This window comes from Podarcis cretensis, assembly GCF_951804945.1.
Source record: "Podarcis cretensis genome assembly, chromosome: 16".
NCBI classification, from domain to species: domain Eukaryota; kingdom Metazoa; phylum Chordata; class Lepidosauria; order Squamata; family Lacertidae; genus Podarcis; species Podarcis cretensis.
The window spans coordinates 35,311,060-35,329,069 of record NC_137186.1 but is presented as its reverse complement, the minus strand read 5'-3'; the positions used below and the strand labels follow the sequence as shown (position 1 = coordinate 35,329,069).

General features: G+C 44.7%; 1 protein-coding gene across 1 annotated transcript in view; it reads left to right on the top strand.

The window, feature by feature from the left end:
- ULK1 (unc-51 like autophagy activating kinase 1) overlaps nt 1–18,010 on the top strand; it is a 112,071-nt gene that overhangs the window by 41,845 nt on the left and 52,216 nt on the right. Inside the window, exons 8-9 of the mRNA XM_079956516.1 lie at nt 4,988–5,089; nt 13,774–13,832. Of these exons, the coding sequence (XP_079812642.1) occupies nt 4,988–5,089; nt 13,774–13,832 (161 nt within the window). The remainder of the gene's footprint in view (nt 1–4,987; nt 5,090–13,773; nt 13,833–18,010) is intronic.

Below are 18,010 nucleotides of genomic sequence, written 5' to 3'. Positions count from 1 at the left end.
GAAAGGGTGTTTTCTGCCTGCTTTTAGGGTTTATATGCAGCAGCAGCAGAAATTAACTTCAGTTAAATGAATCCTTGCTTGGAGCACACCTTTAATTGAAAGGTATAAAATAAGTATAAAATATATACTTGGTATAAAATAAGAAAGCTTATGTTAAAGGAAGTATATTCTTGATAGGAAAGCATTCTGTAGTCCTAGCTAACAAAGACGCTATGCTTGCCTCTTAGTACTCAGGAAAGGACAGGAGTGATTGAAATTTGCAGGCACAACAGCCCCTCCAGAGTGGAGAAAGCCTACCATTTTACGGGCAAATAGGTTCAGGGGCTTTTCTGCTGGGCCCCATTTGAAGTTGATTTGGGGTGAGACGATCTAAAAGGGAATCACTTTCTGGCTAAAAGCATTCCTTCTGATTCACTCATGAAGGAGCTCCCCCTCTCTACTCTGGATCCTGCCATGTTTTCAGCTAGAGACGGAAGTTTTCATTTTTGTAAAACTGCCCCCTCTCCTTTGGGACTCAGCTGGGTTCTTTGCAAAAAAATAAAAAATAAAAAATAGCAATCTAGGAGAACAGGCAATGAAGTCTGAGATTGAAAGCAATCACAAGAAGTCTGTCTCCTTCCTCTCTTTACTTTCCATTTGATGGTGGTGTTTTGCTATGAGACAGAAATACAGCATCCATTTGGTAATGCCTCCAGTTCTATCTCCTGTCATTAATATGTAATCCTGTTCCACAGTAATAGTGCTGCCTCTTCTAATGGAAAGAAGAGGAAAGAGAGACTTGTCTGGTTTGAACAGGATGAATTTGTGTGTGTGGGGGGGGGAAATCTTTTCTCATTGCCATGAGATTGGCTACCAAGCTTATGTTGGAAAAGACAGTTTGTGTATGGATGTTGGGCACTTGATTCCCACCTGAAGAGTCTGCCTTAGGACCTTTACATGTTAAGTAACAGCAAGCCTGGTCTACATCTGAAAGTGCACTTGACAGTCCCAGCTTTCCTGTTACTGTGACATGGTTCACAAGTTCTTGTGTTTCAGTTGGCAGTGAAGTGATGAATTGCATGTGTGAATAGCCTACATCAGGTGTCATGGATTTATCATGACTTGGTTTGTTTGGACAATGCCTTGGTCTTGAATCCTTCCTCCTTCCACTCTCCAATCTCCCTCCTTTTTCTTTTCCTGGCTCACAAGAGCTGCAATTGATTTCTCTATGTATATGAATCGGGCAAATCAAATAGTGGTGTCCAGTTCTGACTTGGTTTGCAGCGCTCATGGTTTATGTGAATCGGACATAATGACAAGCAGTGGTTACAGTGGACCTGGAAGTGAGGCTGGGTATCGGAGCATGCGAGTGGAGGAAGAATGTGAGTGACTTCAAGGAATGGCCCGAATGACTCAAACCATGACTTGGTCATGACATCCGAACCTGGACCTGCTTTTTCATAAATCCAATTTGCACATCAAGCTGCAGATCACCAGGTGTACATTAATAAAATCACAAACACACCGAGCATCTTATATGTGCATGATGTGTGTGTGTAAATCCAGCCTCTGTACGATGAACACATTCTCAAAACTTCAAGTTTGTCCTCACGTGTTAACAAAATGTTAACTTTACACACACACCCCGCCCCCACATATCCATGCCTAGCTTGCCACCCTGTGGTGTGATCTTTAGCTCAGCCCTGGGGAGAGATGAATTCTTGTTCCATTATGCACTGCCTCAGAAAGGGAGAGGTTCCTTGAGGTCTGTCGCTGCTGTTCCTTCTGCCAAGGCCTCATTTTCAAAGGATAGCCTTTGATGGCATCTAATTCTTCTCTCTGGCCTCTTTGTTGTTATGACTAGGTTGCCTGCAGAGTGTTTGCTAAGATTGCAAAGATCAGCAGGGGGAGGAAGTCCTGGCGAAGGACCAACCTTAGGGGAGGCAGCCAACGGCTTGTTTGTATGAGGTTAGCAAACATGCAATAGCAGCTTGGTGCGCAACCCAAATAAATAATAATGGGAATCGAGTCACAGTGACTCTTTACGTGTGTGCTTTAGTTTCATGTGGAGGTTGAAAAGAAAACAGTTCACAATCTTCCCACACAACTCTTGTCCCTCTGTTCCAGCTAATAAGAGACCATAGCTCAGTGGTGCAACCCCTGTTTCTCGTGCAAAAGATCCCAGGTTCAGTTCCTGCCATCTCCCAAGTTTTTGCTTCCTTGCTGTTATAGGATTAGGTAGTAGATGATGGGGGAGACTCCCTGTCTTAAACCCTAGAGAGATGCTGCCAGCATGAGCAGACAATACTGGACTACCTTAGGTGGTGTCAGCTGGGCTAGACCAGTTTGTTGTGTTTAATGCTCTGCTCCCAAGCAAAAATCAAATCAAATCTGGTTTTCAGATTAGCCTTTCCCACAGCATAGTTCTGCCAAGGAACTTCTAATAAGGCAAATAAAAACCCGGCACAGCTGCACACGGGAGATCCCTGCAGGTAATCTGGCAAATGAGCAGTTGCCTTTGACGTCTAATTCACCGAGGGCATTGGATAGACCCGTCATCATGGCTCTCAGTGTGAATCAAGACCTAATCTCTGCATACATGTTAAAAGGCTGCCGTGTTAGAATGGACTGTTCCACTTTGCATTGCAGGTGGAGGCAGCAAACTCCCAAGTTTCTTCTTTAAGGCATTTAAACGTCTCCATCTTCTTCCGAGGAGCTCCGAGCATGGCTGTGAAGATAAATTGGCACTATGAGGGATGCAAGGCTAAGGGAGGGAGAGAATGGCTGAAGGGCTCCTGGCTGATGACCAAACTAGATGTGCTGTGTAAAACAAAGGGTTAGATAGGCTCCAACATCATACACATTTCGTCTAATGTGAAAAACTTTTTATTTCTGCAGGCTTTCCCAGAAGGAAAGGGTTGGCATGCAGGCAGTATCTGATTGCTTTTAGGAAAAATGTTTCTGTTCATTTTATTCTGTTGCAGGCTACTGAGCTTGCTATTGTTTTCCCATGGCCCTCCTGGTGTTGCTGGGCCTTAGCTCCCCTTTGCCTTGATGGCTGACCAATGAGGGGTTGAAGTTCTATGCAGATGTGCCCACAGGTTCCTCACCCTAGATTAGTGTCAATTGTACAAATGTTGGAAATGGAAGCACTGGCTTATGGTGGGAATAAAATGGTGGACTTCTTGGAGCTCCTTGGGACAAGGGTGGAATAAAAGTGTAAGAAATACAGTGGTACCTCCGGTTGCGAACAGGATCCATTCCAGAGGTCCAGCCACTTCTGCGCATGCATGCGGGGTGAAACCTGGAAAAATACTTCCGGGTTTGCCGTGTTCACATCCTGAAGCTTATGTATCTAGAGGGATACATCCAGACTCTATAAGGAAGGATACCACCCACCCACGCTTAGAAAAAAACCCACTGCAGCTTTTGTTCCACTCTTTCTCACAGCCAAATTTGCTTGGATCTTGTTTGAAGTGGGGAATATGCATGGGAGGAATTGCAAAGAGATTATTCAGGGGGAGGTGGGGAGTTCTGTAATAAAGATTGGGCCCCATCCCTCCCTGTTATTATGTGTGATCAGGACAAGTCTAGGTTTATGCCGACTGGTCTGTTTACCCTCATCTGGTGCAGCCCTAAAGCAGGGAGCTGACTGTGGGTTTTTCACTGCCAAGGCCTAGGGGTGATTGCCAGACTTTGGGGAGCTTTCTCCGCCATTCCTGGAAGCTGTCCTCACACTCTCCTTTGTAGTAGGCCATATTATTGGGAAGCTTGTTGTAGATTGTCATTCAGGCTGTGAAGTCTGGTGTTACCTGTCCTGGCTTGATTCTTTTGTTCACCTGGGTGGCAGGTGGTAAAAGATGTTGCTGTTTTTCAAACATGTGTGCACACTGGTTTTAGTTTTTTAGGGGAGAAGTTTGCTTAGTGTGGTGACTTATGTGTGTGTGCAATAGAACAGGGGTCAGCAACCTTTTTCAGCCGTGGGCCAGTCCACCGTCCCTCAGACCATGTGGTGGGCCGGGCTATATTTTGAAAAAAGAAAAAAAATGAACAAATTCCTATGCCCCACAAATAACCCAGAGGTGCATTTTAAATAAAAGCACACATTCTACTCATGTAAAAACACGCTGATTTCCGGACCGTTTACAGGCTGGACTGAGAAGGCGATTGGGCCACATCCGGCCCCCGGGCCTTAGGTTGCCTACCCCTGCAATAGAACATGAGTTAGCCCATGCGATGACCTCCAAATGTTGTTAAACTACAACTCCCATCAGCCGCAGCTAGCATAGCCCAATGGCCAGGGATGATGGGAGTTGTAGTCCAGCATCATCTGGAAAGCACTGTTTTGACTACCCTTGTAATATAGAATGCAGATACATATGGATGCAAGTACATATGACAAGAGCGAAAATAGGCTTTATTTCACCCAGGTCAAAGACCCAATTTGGCACCCACATTTGCGTACACACATACAGAGGCTGGGAGCATTAGTAACGCCCCTTTGGAGGCTTCACCTGGGACAAAAACCCTGGCTAGCATCCCCTGCCTCCCGTAGCTGCAATAGAACATGCAAATAGAACATGCAAATAGAATATGCAAATATGTATTATATATTCTCACAAACAGAAACATGCATGCATGAGAAGGGCATGGACCCCCCACCCCCAATCTCCAGTAGGTCAGGAGATAAGGTGTTAGTTTATTTATCTCATTAAAGCAAAATCACGCCTGAATTAACCAGATTAGAGTTATGAAATAACCTTCTCCATGCCTGTATAACTACATCGTTCTAAGCTGTGAACAAAATCGCTAATCTCTTTTGTGGAATCTTGGCCTGTGTGTGTGTGTGTGTGTGTATGCGTATGCATGCTGGTTGGAAAGGGAGACTCCAAAGAGACTCACTTTCTTTCACAGTTACCAAGAAAAAGGTTTAAAGAATAAAATAAAATAAATCGGAAGCTGAGGCATTAAAACAAAGTGTAATGTTCCCTTTCTTCTCCTATTGCAGGCCCCAGAAGTCATTATGTCCCAACACTACGACGCCAAAGCTGACCTGTGGAGTATTGGCACCATCATTTACCAGTGTCTGACTGGAAAAGCCCCTTTCCAGGTGAGTTACCTTTGTGGTTTAGTTTCATGGCTGCCCATTAGGCCTTCTGGATTGCTCACCTGCCTCTCCTCGGAAGTTGTTTTCATTGAAAAAAAGAATTCTGGCCTCCAACTTGAGCATCATCCATGTCACATGGGGAGAAACTTTGGGTTTGGCCTTCTGAGGGACGCAAGCAGGTCTGTTGCAAATGCCACAAGTCTCGGTGGATGGTATCACTGTTTTTCTTCCTTCATTTTATTTACTCTGTTTATTGAATCTGTATGCCGCCCTAGGCGATTCTTCCCTTGCTGTACTCGGAGAAAAATGGAACCAAGTGTGAGGAGATTGGGGTCAAGTAGCTGCAATTAGGGACACGGGTGGCACTGTGGGTTAAACCACAGAGCCTAGGGCTTGCTGATCAGAAGGTCAGCGGTTTGAATCCCCGCGACGGGGTGAGCTTCCGTTGCTTGCTCCCTGCTCCTGCCAACCTAGCAGTTCGAAAGCACGTCAAAGTGCAAGTAGATAAATAGGTACCGCTCCGGCAGGAAGGTAAACAGCATTTCCATGCACTGCTCTGGTTCTCCAGAAGCGGCTTAGTCATGCTGGCCACATGAACCAGAAGCTGTACGCCGGCTCCCTCGGCCAATAAAGCGAGATGAGTGCCGCAACCCCAGAGTTGGTCACGACTGGACCTAATGGTCAGGGGTCCCTAGCTGCAATTAGTGCCTGTTTCCCAGTTTGCAGCTGTCTGGGCAGGCCAGTGGTCTGAGGGGAAGCTTCTTTGGGGATTAGCAACTGTATGGGGTAGACCAGTGGTTGGCTCAGTTCGGGGGCGGCTCCTGGGCTGTTTAAACAACCCCCGTGGGCCGCAGGTTGCCGATCCCTGGGGTAGACTATAGAGCTTCCTGCCCAGGTAGGAGGCACCATCCGCTCTGCAAGGACTGAAACGGGACACTTTCTCTCGCCCACTCTAGACTTCCTCCGCACCATTTTGGGAGAAAAGGTTTTAGAAAGCCTTTTCCCATTTAAAATACGTTCACATCTCCTCTGGATAATGCAGCTTTCCAGAGTGGCTTGCATCAGAATATAAAAATACAAAATGAAAACGAGCAAACCCGAAAATCAATACCAGCTCCTCCTCCGCTCTCTGAGCCCAACCGCTTTCCCCTCAGATGTAGCAGCAGTGGAATGAATCAGTAGGTAAGAAAAGTAGAGGGGGAAATCCCAAATGCTGCCACAGTTAAAGCCTGTCTCTGGTAGCCACCCACCTGTTTCTGAAGACAGGCCTTTTGATGTCCTCAGCAGGTTCCTACAGGAGAAGGCAAGCCTTCTGATAACCTTGCCTTGGGCATTGGAGCTTTTGTAGGTCAACACCAACACTGCCCAGAAACAAACCAGAAGTACTGAGTAATATCTCTTAAGTAGTTTAGTAATCTGTTCAATACAGAGGGCCAGCCCAACCATTAGGCAAAATGAGGCAGCTGCCTTAGGCAGTTGATTTTGGATGTTCGTTGCTTAAATTTATTTTTACTGCCAGGAAGTGGGAGAGGCACTTGTGAATTTTCTGCCTCAGTTGCCAAAATAACTAGACTGGCTTTGACCCATGTGACATTGGCTTTTCTGCCTCTCTAAGGTTTTGGGCTGTTCCACCAAGGTCTGCCTAACAATCTGTCCACTGTGTTCTGGATGTTTTTGAAAGGCAATGCTTGATTTTGCAATCAGATTATGCTCAGCTTTATGCTTGCATACTGTAGCTGACTTCACCAAGCTAACTTATAACCGTGTGAGGGATAGTTAACCAGGAAGTGTTACCCTTTCTGCTCTGAGAGACTTAAGAATGGGTGTAGCAAGTATTCTTTTGAGCATGGCAAGTTCAACCTCGAGGATAATTGCTGTACTGCTGAGCATGGAGAAGAGCAGGAAATCTGTCTGATGGTGTCCTAAGAACTTGGAAAGAGCATCAAGACTACCTGCTGTGTTTTTTGAGGCTCTGTGCAAGAGGGATGAGCCATCTTTCCCCCTGCCTTCTAGTACCCCAGCTGAGGAGGGCAGGGGCTTCTTGCCCCCCATCGCTTCAAGCTCTGAGCATGGCGTAACATCGAGCACATCCTTTGCCCCTTTGTCTGCAGGCTGTGCGTGTGGCAAGCATACATTTTGGCTGGATCCCAAGGCCAGCTAAGATTTGTGGATCTCCCAAAGTTTCAGCTTCAGCAAGCAAGCGAGTGATACCAGCTGCCAGTATGATTGCCACACACACAAAGGACCTGGCTATGAAGGATAAAACTGATTTGGCAAGCTTATTAGAAAATCTAGCATGGTGGCAACCACGTTATAGCATTCAGTACTTTTTAAAAAGCTGCTTCCTCCCTTAGATGATTTCCCCCCAATGCTCCTTTTTTGTGGTGGGCAAAGCTCAAATAGTGATCACAAACAAGGCTTAACTTTTCTAGTCTCCTTGTCTGTGTGTTCCTAACCCCAGGTTTTACAAAGATGCTTGGGGTGTACATATTTAAATGTGCTGCCTCCTACCATTCCTAGCTCCAACCTGCCCCGGGATTGCTCTTTATATCTTGATCGTGAGAGAGGTCATCTGGAGCAGGAGGGAGAGGAGGAAGTGGGATTTTGTGTGGTTCTTCTTCAATTGTTTTTGTTAATTAAGTAGTAAAATGAGTTGCAAGGGCCCCCTGGAGCATTCTAAAGATAACAGGAGTTCTTCAAAGGTCTTCCTAAACAAATATTCTTTTTTGAAAAATAAAGAAGTAGTGCAGTCAGGTTTTTGCAGACCTTGAAGATGTTTTGACTTGCACAACAGCAGTTCTCTTCCAGCCTTGAGAAACTAGAATTGGAGCTTTGCGTTTTCACATATGGGCGCAATTTTTAATAATAACCGAGATGTGTCTGGGACTTTGGGGTCTGATATAATAATTAATTTGGGAGAACCAGATTAATTAGGCCCATGCTTAAGTGGTGATGCAACTTCCAGCCAGACCACTTTTTGATGTCTTTCCTTTCCTAGGTCAGTGACTTCCCTTCTCTCCTTTCTAAGGCGAGATTTACACTTAGAGACTTCCTGGTTCGTACTCTTAATCCCACTTGCTACACCAACTCAGTATGTTCAAGTAATGGCAACGGGTGCCGATTGGGACAGAAAGCAGGGGAGACCAACCGTAGTTGAGGCCTGACCCAGCTAACTCCAGCTTTGGCCTCATCCTTCTCCCTGCCGAGTTCTACAAGGACAATGCTGAAACAGCAGGAGGAAACTCATAAGCAGTCCTGTCCCCTTGAACTGCTTATAAGAAAAAGGGCAGGCAGGCGGGGGCTGGCTAAGGGTAGAATGAGGTTGATAGGTGAGTGGCCCCCACAGCCTCCACTGTGCACCATCCTTGGTGAGCTCTTGGAACAGCTCCGTGTGAATATAACACACGATGGTTCTTGTTATCACAGGTAATTTTTTTCTACTGTTAAGCTGCTTTATGTTTACGCATCTCTCCATTGGTCCATCGCTGGCATTCCTTTTTGCCCAGGGCATTTGGAGTAGGTCTAGGCCCGTGGGTTGATAATCCTTCAATCTGTGTCAACACAGTTGGTGTCTGGAGTTGTGCTGATTAGACAAAACAGAAAACAGAAAGGGTGCAGGGTTGGGCCAACTCTAAATTCTGTGCAAAGAAGCAGTGAAAGTGAAGTAAAGGGGGTAGTAATAATGCAAAGCTGATAGGTTTGCATGCTCCTGAACGTCCTCAGTTTGCGTCTTCATATGGTTACATTTTATTACTTACTTTTATGCAAACATGCATACACAAAAATATTCTTTTTTTAAAAAAAAGCAGACCCCACAATGGACAGTGAAAACACTCATTATTCTGAGAAGGGCACATCCGGATTCCTCATCTTGATTTATCATTCCGGAATAATTTATTTATCATTCCAGAGTAATAATACATTGAGAGTCTATCTTGGCTAACAAAAAAAAGGGGGGGGGTTTAAATATTATGGGCATAAACTTCAGTTGTTTCCTTTATAAAGTTATTTTGTATATTATGCCTTTCCTGAGCTTTTATATAATGCTTGAGCTTTGTCATGTAGAATGATCCCCATCTGTTTCTTCTGTCCAAATCTTACCCAGAACCGTGTCCATTTTTGGCAATCTCTCATCGCTTAATTAGCCACTCTTGATTATAGGAGTAATTGTTCTGACCCCACAGTGGAAAGCAGTGATCTTGGCAGCTAATAAAAGGGTTTGAAACAAGTTAATCCAGCAGCCCGTTGAAAATGGTTGTCTAAAAAGTTCAGCAAAGATGGTCAATTGATCATGGGAGCAAAGCAAAAAACCGAGATTGAGAGACTATGTCCCTTCGATTAACAGGTGTTGGGGGACAAACAGATGGTGGCAGTGGGGTGGGGGCTTATTAAAGCTTCTTGGAAACACTGCTTAGTCCACAGGTCACTAACCCAGCACCACGTTGTTCCTGGACCGGTAGCTCAGACTCTTAGCTCTCCTAGAAAGAAAATTATGGAAGGAAATGTACATTTATTTTCTAAGTAATTTCTGTGAAATGAGAGTGGTGTTGGCGCCTTGTATATTTTTCCTGGTGCTGAGGAATGCTTCCTGTTACGACAACAGTTTGTGTGTGTGATTTCTCAGTAGCCAGGACCAGCTGGATATAGCTGATTTTCCATGTTAAGCCTAAGGTTGTCTCGGGGGTGGCTATCCCTCTAATTTTTTTAATTATGCCATGCTCCCCCCGGCAGCCATTTTGTGACTGGCACCCCCAGCTCACTCTCAAAATTCAAAATGTGTCCACTAGTCCAAAATGGTTGGTGACTCCTGGCTTAGCCAAGATTTCCTTGAAATGGGAAGCTGTAGTAGATGTACTTTAAGACTGCGAGCAGGCAGGGCTTTCTTTAAGTTCTCAAGGGAGAACCTGCAAAAATCCCTTTTTGAAACTTCCCCCTCCCAATCTTAAGGATCAATAGGGAAATGTATTTGTATCTCGTTCCATCCAGGACCCCCTGTAATGAGAGAAAGATTCTTTGCTCTCAAATGGTTCTCCTTGCATTTGAGCTGGCCCAAGGCTTCCTGGTGCCTTGCAGTGATGTCTGGCAGGTGCAATATGTGTGCACAACGATCCAGTTATCAGGGGGATGTGGGAACGGCAGCAGCATGGCCTTTGCCAAAACTATTGCAAGGGTGTGCCTGGCTTTTTGAAAGCCTGTCGTGTAAGTTGTGAGGGGCGAGTTGCAGCTGTCTTTATACTTCCAACGCATATGAAACCTGCTGGGAGTATTTTTCCATCTGAATGGATGTGAGCTGACAGTCCGTCTCTCTTGAAGCCCAAATTTTAAATCAACTAGAATAAATGTGTCCCTTCTCTCTCCCACCTACCCAAGCAAGGCTCAGCCAAAGCCAACTGTGACATTTTAAGTACAGGAGAGGCTCTCACGACTGATAATCAGTGGTTGAAAGAAGTACCTCACTTCAATAATAATAATAATAATAATAATAATAATAATAATAATATAATAATAATTAATAATAAATTGTTTCTATCCCAGCCATCCAGCTGGGTTTCCCCAGCCACTCTGGGCGGCTTCCAACAGAATATTAAAAACATCAAACATTAAAAACTTCCCTAAACAGGGCTGCCTTCAGATGTCTTCTAAAAGTCAGAAAGTTGCTTATTTCCTTGACATCTGATGAGAGGGTGTTCCACAGGGCACCACTACCGAGAAGGCCCTCTGCCTGGTTCCCTGTAACCTCGCTTCTTGTAGGGAGGGAACCACCAGAAGGCCCTTGGAGCTGGACCTCCATGTCCAGGCAGGATGATGGGGGTGGAGATGCTCCTTCAGGTATACTGGACCGAGTACCATGGCTGCTACTGAAAATGGTCTCCATGAGCCATATCCTCCTGCTCTCCCTGTAACATCTGCATCCACCCAGTTATTCTTTATTTAATGTCATCAGGTTGGGGTGTTTCCATGCTCTGTTGGCAGCTGACAATGTGAAGCAGTGACAGCAAAAGGCACACATAGATTCCACATTAATGGAAAGAGAGAAAAGAACATAGTCTGCTACGTTATAATGTGTAGCATGGTCTCTCCCCCCCACCCTGTTTTTTAAATAAAGGAACACACTTCCATACTTGTGCTGCATGACACCCAGCAGGTTTACCTCCTCCACCACCCCCCCACATCCTAAATAATAGCCAGATGTCTGACAGGTCATTTTATTTTAATTTTAAGGAGCTTTTTGTGCTCACCAGTGTCTCTAAATTAAAACAATGGACCCTAACAGAGGGATGAGATTAATGGGATCCATAATCCTTGTAAACAGATTGGATGACAGTTTATTGAGTTGTTAATTCAGTTCCCAACCCTGCCCCCCCCCAAAGGCATGCCACTGAAGGGCTTTTTAATGACGATGAAAAACGGAAGCATAGTTAATATACTCATTCTAATATTTGTGTAGACATATAAGCCACGTTTCTTGTCTTACACACTGACTCCTTAATATCAGTGGTTTTGCAGTTATGATTGGCCAACCCTGGCATATTAGGGTGCAGGAGTTGGAAATACTGGAGTATGTACAGAGAGACAGAAGAAATTAATCTGTCTTGCCCCTAAAGCTTGTCTTTCATTTTGAAATTTATTTAATTTATATCCCTCTCTCCAATAACCTCAGGAAAATGTAATCTATTTTTATTCTCTGAATAAACCTGTGAGGCAAGCTATGCTAAGACCTGTGGGTTCACCCAGGGCTACTTATTGAATTTCAGGGCTGACTGGAGATGAATAACAATAACAATAACAATAACAATAACAATAACAATAATAATAATAGATAATTAATTATTATTTATACCCCGCCCATCTGACTGGGTTTCCCCAGCCACTCTTGGCGGCTACCAACAGAATATGATAAAACATTAAACATTAAAAACTTCCCTAAACAGGCCTGCCTTAACTCTGCTATCCTCTGGTATCCTCAGTACACAAATCAGGATCAGTTTGGAAAATCCTTCAAAGCAATGCCAGGATTTTTACACAGCCTGCCTCCTGCTCCCCTCTTGCAGATTTGTTCTTCTGTTTCTTGGTTGCAATAACCATAGTTTTTTGCAGTGACCATCTGAGTTGGGCAAACTTAAGATAGTGTTAACTTCCAAACTAGGCTTTAGAGCAGGGATGAGAAACCTGCACATCAATGGTCAGGGATGATGGGAGTTGTAGTCCAAAAAATACATGAAGGGCATCAGGATCTCCATCCCTAGTGCATGGAGTGTCACAGCGCAGTCCTGGTTTACTCCAGAAGCAAATTCCACTATATTGAATGGGGCTTACCTTCTAGTAAGTGTGCTTTAGGATTGCAGACTCAGTGACTCTTGGCAGTGGTGATTGCCTCCGATTCCCAGCACTGGATTTGGGGGTTAGCACTAAGCATAAGTTGCCATATTTTGAACCTTGTGACAATGTGTGGTTTTTGCAGCCTGGAGTTGGAGGAGAGAACCCACTTGCGAGGGGAGTGGAAGAGAGTGAGATCATGCAATTGAATTGACTGTCCCATTCTTCAGGCTTTCCTTAATTGAGCTTTAGCTTCTGTCTCACCCAGCCAAGCAGCTCAGGTCATGTTTTGTAGTGGTGGGTGCTGTTCTGTGGTGTTGGGTGAACACTTTACAAGCATTTGCTGCTATTATTGTGGAGCCAGCTGCCCAACCAGTCTCTGGCTTGGTTGCAGCAGCAACAGCTTCCACCTTTTTTCTCTCCCCCCCCTCTCATTTTGTGTTTTGAACTCTCTCAATCTCCTTTTTGGTTTGCAAGCATTTTAGCTTCACTGAAGAGCGTCTTGTTTTGAAAAAAGATGGTGTTTGGGGTCCCTGGCTCAGGCTGCCCTTGGCGATAGTGCTAGCTACCAAGGGGGCAATACTCTGGGCATGGAGGTAGATTGTGTCCTGGTAAATTGTATTTTTAACATCAACTATTATCCCCCTTTCACATGTGGCTCTTGGTCAGTTAATGCTCTTGTCTTCTAGAGTTGGTATATTTATGCTTCCCCTTTTTTCTTCTCATGTATTTGTTTTTTTTGCTCTCATGTATTTTTGCTCTCATGTATTTGACGAAGTCCAAAGTCTTTATGATATTTTTTGTTAATATTTTTTTGTTAATAATCGCATAAAAAGTAGCATTAATACAGCTGAAGCTTAAGGTTCATAATTATGTAAGAAAAGATAAGTATATGGGTTTTTTCTCTTTTTTTGTGTACATGATTGAAATTTCAATTTACTTTAAGAGATGTACTATATATATGTAATGTATTCAGTGGCGTAGCGTGGGGGGTGCAGGGAGGGCCGGCCGCACCGGGCGCAACATCTGGGGGTTAGGGGTAGGGGGCGCAAATCCACGGGTTGGGGGCGCAAATCCATGGGTTAGGGGGCGCAAATTACTTGCCTTGCCCCGGGTGCTGACAACCCACGCTACGCCACTGAATGTATTGTAAGACTATTAATAAAGCTTGTTACATGTTTTTTAAAAAAGAGATCGTTTGTGCGAGATAGATAGATAGATAGATAGATGATAGATAGATGGATAGATAGATAGATGATAGAGATAGATAGATAGATAGATAGATAGATAGATAGATAGATAGATAGGGTTCCAGATGGCTGTATGAATTTGCTGATCACCCGTCTCCTCTTTCCCCCACTCCTTCACAGGCAAGCAGCCCTCAAGACCTTCGGCTCTTCTATGAGAAAAACAAGATGCTCATGCCCAAGTAAGCATTCTTTCGGTGCTGCTATTCTCTGCTTTCTCTCTCCCTCGAACTTCCCTGCCACTTGCTCGACTCTTCTCAACACCTGTCCCCTTGTGCTCTCAGCTGGGCATCTTTAGAAATAACTTGGCAACCTGCCTCCTCCGTCTGTTAGCCTGGAATGACAGAGCCCAGAGGCTGGCAAGCTGAAACTTGGTTACCTCGGTTGACCCCATCCTGGAGCACAAAAACAATCCAAGCAGATTCTTTTTCGCATTTGCTTCTTTCTTTTTGAGGGAGGGAGGAGGCTTGGGCAGCTTTAACAGGCAAAAACATCCCCAGCTGAGCTTAGCAAAATACACCCATTTCACCCAAGTGCCATTCGCACCATCCCTGATGGAAACAGGTCCAAACCCTTATACCTATAGCATTTTATGACCATTATATCAGGGAGAACCCTGTGTGGTTGTGGGTTAGCATTAATCATTCCTAGACGGCAGAGGCTGAGAGGGGACACGGAAGAGGGAGCATGCTTGTTTTCTCCTGCTCTGGAGGGTAGGACTCGAACCAGTGGCTTTCAGTTACAAGAAAGGAGACTAGGCATACAGAAAAACTTTCTGACAGTAAGAGCTGTTCAACAGTGGAACTGTCTCCCTCGGGAGGTGGTGGAATCTCCTTCCTTGGAGGCTTTTAAGCAGAGGGCGATGGCCATCTCTCATGGGTGCTTTAGCTGGGACTCCTGTGTTGCTGGGGGTTGGACTGGATGACCCTTGGGGTCCCTTCCAGCTCTATAATTTTATGAGACCAACTGTCTCATCATTGGGAATTCCAGGGTGGGAACTGGGGCTGCCAACATCATTAGTAGTATTACTATTCACTGTTCTAATTGCTGGGCAGAGGTTAAAAGGGTAACACATTGGACATCCATTGGAAGTCTTTAAACAGAGAGTGGATGGCTATCTGACAGGGATTCTTTAGCTGCAATTCCTTCATTGCAGGAGTCAGGCTACTTTTTGAAACAGCTGGGCTCCATTAATACTGCCCAGGAGCTTTGAATGCCTTGTAGTGTGATGGCTTTTATCACTGGAGAGCTGGATTTCATTTTATTCTAAAAAAAAATTGGCCAGGGTTGGTGGTGGATCCACCTGCCATTTCCAGTAACTGGATAAGAGAGTGTTATGAATGAATTAGTGTTTCTCAAACATGGTTCCCCCAGCTGTTGTTGGGCTACAACTCCCATCATCCCTAGCTAGCAGGACCAGTGGTCAGGGATGATGGGAGCTGTAGCCGAACAACAGCTGGGGAACCAAGTTAGAGAAACGATGAATTAAGTGTTTGACCATTCTTGGAAACCAGACTGATTTCATCTATTTTGCTGGTTCGTTTCACATGGAATGGTGATCTGAGGAATCTGTTGGTTTTCATGGTTGTAGGAGAAAGACAACTCTGCAGGATGTGCTTCAAGTAAGCAAGGATTTCCCAGCTATGTTGAAACCCCCAACACATTGCTATTCAAACTGTGTGTGTGAATCCTGGGGTTACACAGCTCTCTGAAACCATGGTAGTAGTGAAGAAGTTTCCTTTTGCTATCATCTTCCTGGATGTACACTCATACCTCTTGTGAAGGTGACTGCCCAGTCTGTTTGGGCCTAGTCATTGTGTGTGAACCAGGGTTCACTGTAGGATACTTGCCAGAATCCTCTGCAAAGCTTAAGTGTTCCACAGTGGACGAACCAGTGTTTGGGTGTCACAGTAAACCATGGGTTGTTGTGACGCGAATGAGCCTTGGTGAGCTTTTTGTTCTCCTCCTAGACCGCAGGCTCAAGGAAGAATGTATAAGCTTTCAGTTCCATTTTTAATTAACCCTGCAGCTCATCGTGTCATCCATACAAACTGTGGCTATTTTTAACTTGGTTTCTTTGAACGAAGCCAGCTTCAAATGAAGCTAGGCTGTTGGAGCAAGCCATAGTTACAGTTAGCCACAGTTTGAAGTTTGGATGCAGTACTAAAGTGTGGTTAGTTGAAATTGGAAGCAAAAACTCATGGGCATGTTAGGAGAGTGACTGGGGAAGAGTGCAGAGATGTGAGACTTGCCTAGGTTCACTTCAGTTACAACATAGCTCATCACAATGCCAGAATTCAGGCAGTTCAAGGCTTGAACCTCCTTGAACCCATCCGATCCCTAGATTTGATTCCTCAGTGTCCCTTGTGAGGGGTGCAGGCCATACTCCTTGCAGGATTCAATATACTTCTGAAGCCTAAAGGTTGGGAGAAGGAGCTTCTCTTAGTTTTAGCCCCTTTAGCGCCGAGAGAATATATTGTGTGTGAGACACAGGGGTACCGCTGGCAAATTGCATCCCTGGGTTTGAGATATCCTCCTATGCCGCCCCACTGTTGTGCCATCATCATGCTGCAAGTTTCATTTTCTTCACACAATTTCTGGTCTTAAACAGAGATAACCAAGCTTTTAATTTCACTGCAGGCGTTTGATTCAGCTTCCCGGTGCAGTGCCAGGCCAGGATGTTTGTGTTAACGTCAACATCGCTATGTGAATGAGCCAGTGTGCTTATTTTACATACTATATTTATTTACATCCTGCATTTTTCCCAGACAGCGACTCAAGGCGGCTTACATATAAAATAGAAGCAGTCTAAAATATAGAAAAAGCAGTCATTAAGAAGCAATTAAACAGTAATAGAGTTAAAAGATATTGTAATTATCTGTATGTTTTATATATATAAAATTTGCATCACTAGCCCTTTGCATGCATTTAAGCTCTTTACAATCATTTAAAATTTAATGTAATTAGCACAATCTATACTTTTTATGCATCATTTCCTTCTGACCTCACGGCTTACAATTCCCTGCCCAGCAATTTCCATACGATTTCCATACAAATTTCTGCTTGTATGCCTGCATACCTGTTTGTATACCTGCATAACTGTGCGCACACACATCATTCAATAATCTTTCCTGCATTTGACTCTAGCTCATGGAAGCTGATGCCATTATAGGTGCTTTAAGTTTTCAGGGTTGCAGCTAGTAGCTTGAAGCATTATTGCTGCATTACTGTGTTTGAAGCTTAACATCTGTCTCACATGATTAAATCTCTCTATACGCTTTATTTACTGGCCCAGTTTGCACATAGCAGTAAAACAAAGTTAATAGTTTCCTGCAAGCATGCCAGTCTTGGTCCCTCTGTTCCTCCCTGCTTGTACACTGAGCAAGCCAGCCACTATCCCCTAGGTTGGTGTTACTGGGGTGGGGGTCTTTCCTCAAGACCCTGTGCTTTTTTCCTCCCCCAGCCCCACCCCAGGACCCTCATTTACATCACCATTCCCCTACAAGTGATGCAAAACTCTGTGGAGAAGGAGGGAGCCTCAACCTGGGGACGCTATTTTGGTGGCACCCCCTTGTCTCACGTAGCATGCCATTTCAAGCCTAAAATTTGCTGACACAGGTGAATGCCATTCTGAGGCGGGGAAGCCCGTGCTCTTGGCTTTGATCCAAAAGGGCGTGCTATTTTAATCAGATGGTGTGAAATAGCTTGTGCTCGCCTTCTCCCTTTGAATAAGCTGGCTTGCCTACCCATAACGCTTTGGGCGGCATGCTTTTGTTTTTAAACAAGGTGACTAGGAAACAACACTGTTTGGCAGAGACTGGAAATGTCAGATGAACTGGGTGTGGAATGGAGACAGCCTGTTTGTCAGCTCTTTTTGAGGGCTTCCGCGTGACCCCTGGGTTTGCTGTGGGCTCTCCCTGTTTCTTGGCTGTGTAATGCGCCTAGAAGCTGTATGAAGGAAGGGGTGGGGTAGGAGGGTGGGGAGCAGCAGATAAACAAAGCTATTTATGTCCTCTGCAGTGAGAATAATTTAATTAGGGTTGCAAGTAGGAGCTGAATACATATCATACAACCCAGAATGTGACATCCAAGACCTACTTCAGATGTGCGTGGACAGAAATAAATTTCCTTGCACTTTAAATCACTGGCCCAGTAAATCAGTTCTGACCACTTTGCTTCTTCCTGTTAGTACTTAGCCTGTTATCCAAACTGTTTAGAGCCAGTAAGCCATGAGCAGTCAATTAAGAACAAACCATGGTTTGCTGGGAGCCAAACCAAACCATGATCCTAGGATCAAGTGGATTGGGATTCGTTTCTTGTGTGTGCTAGTAAAAAGGAGCAAAGTGGATGGCGAACTCAA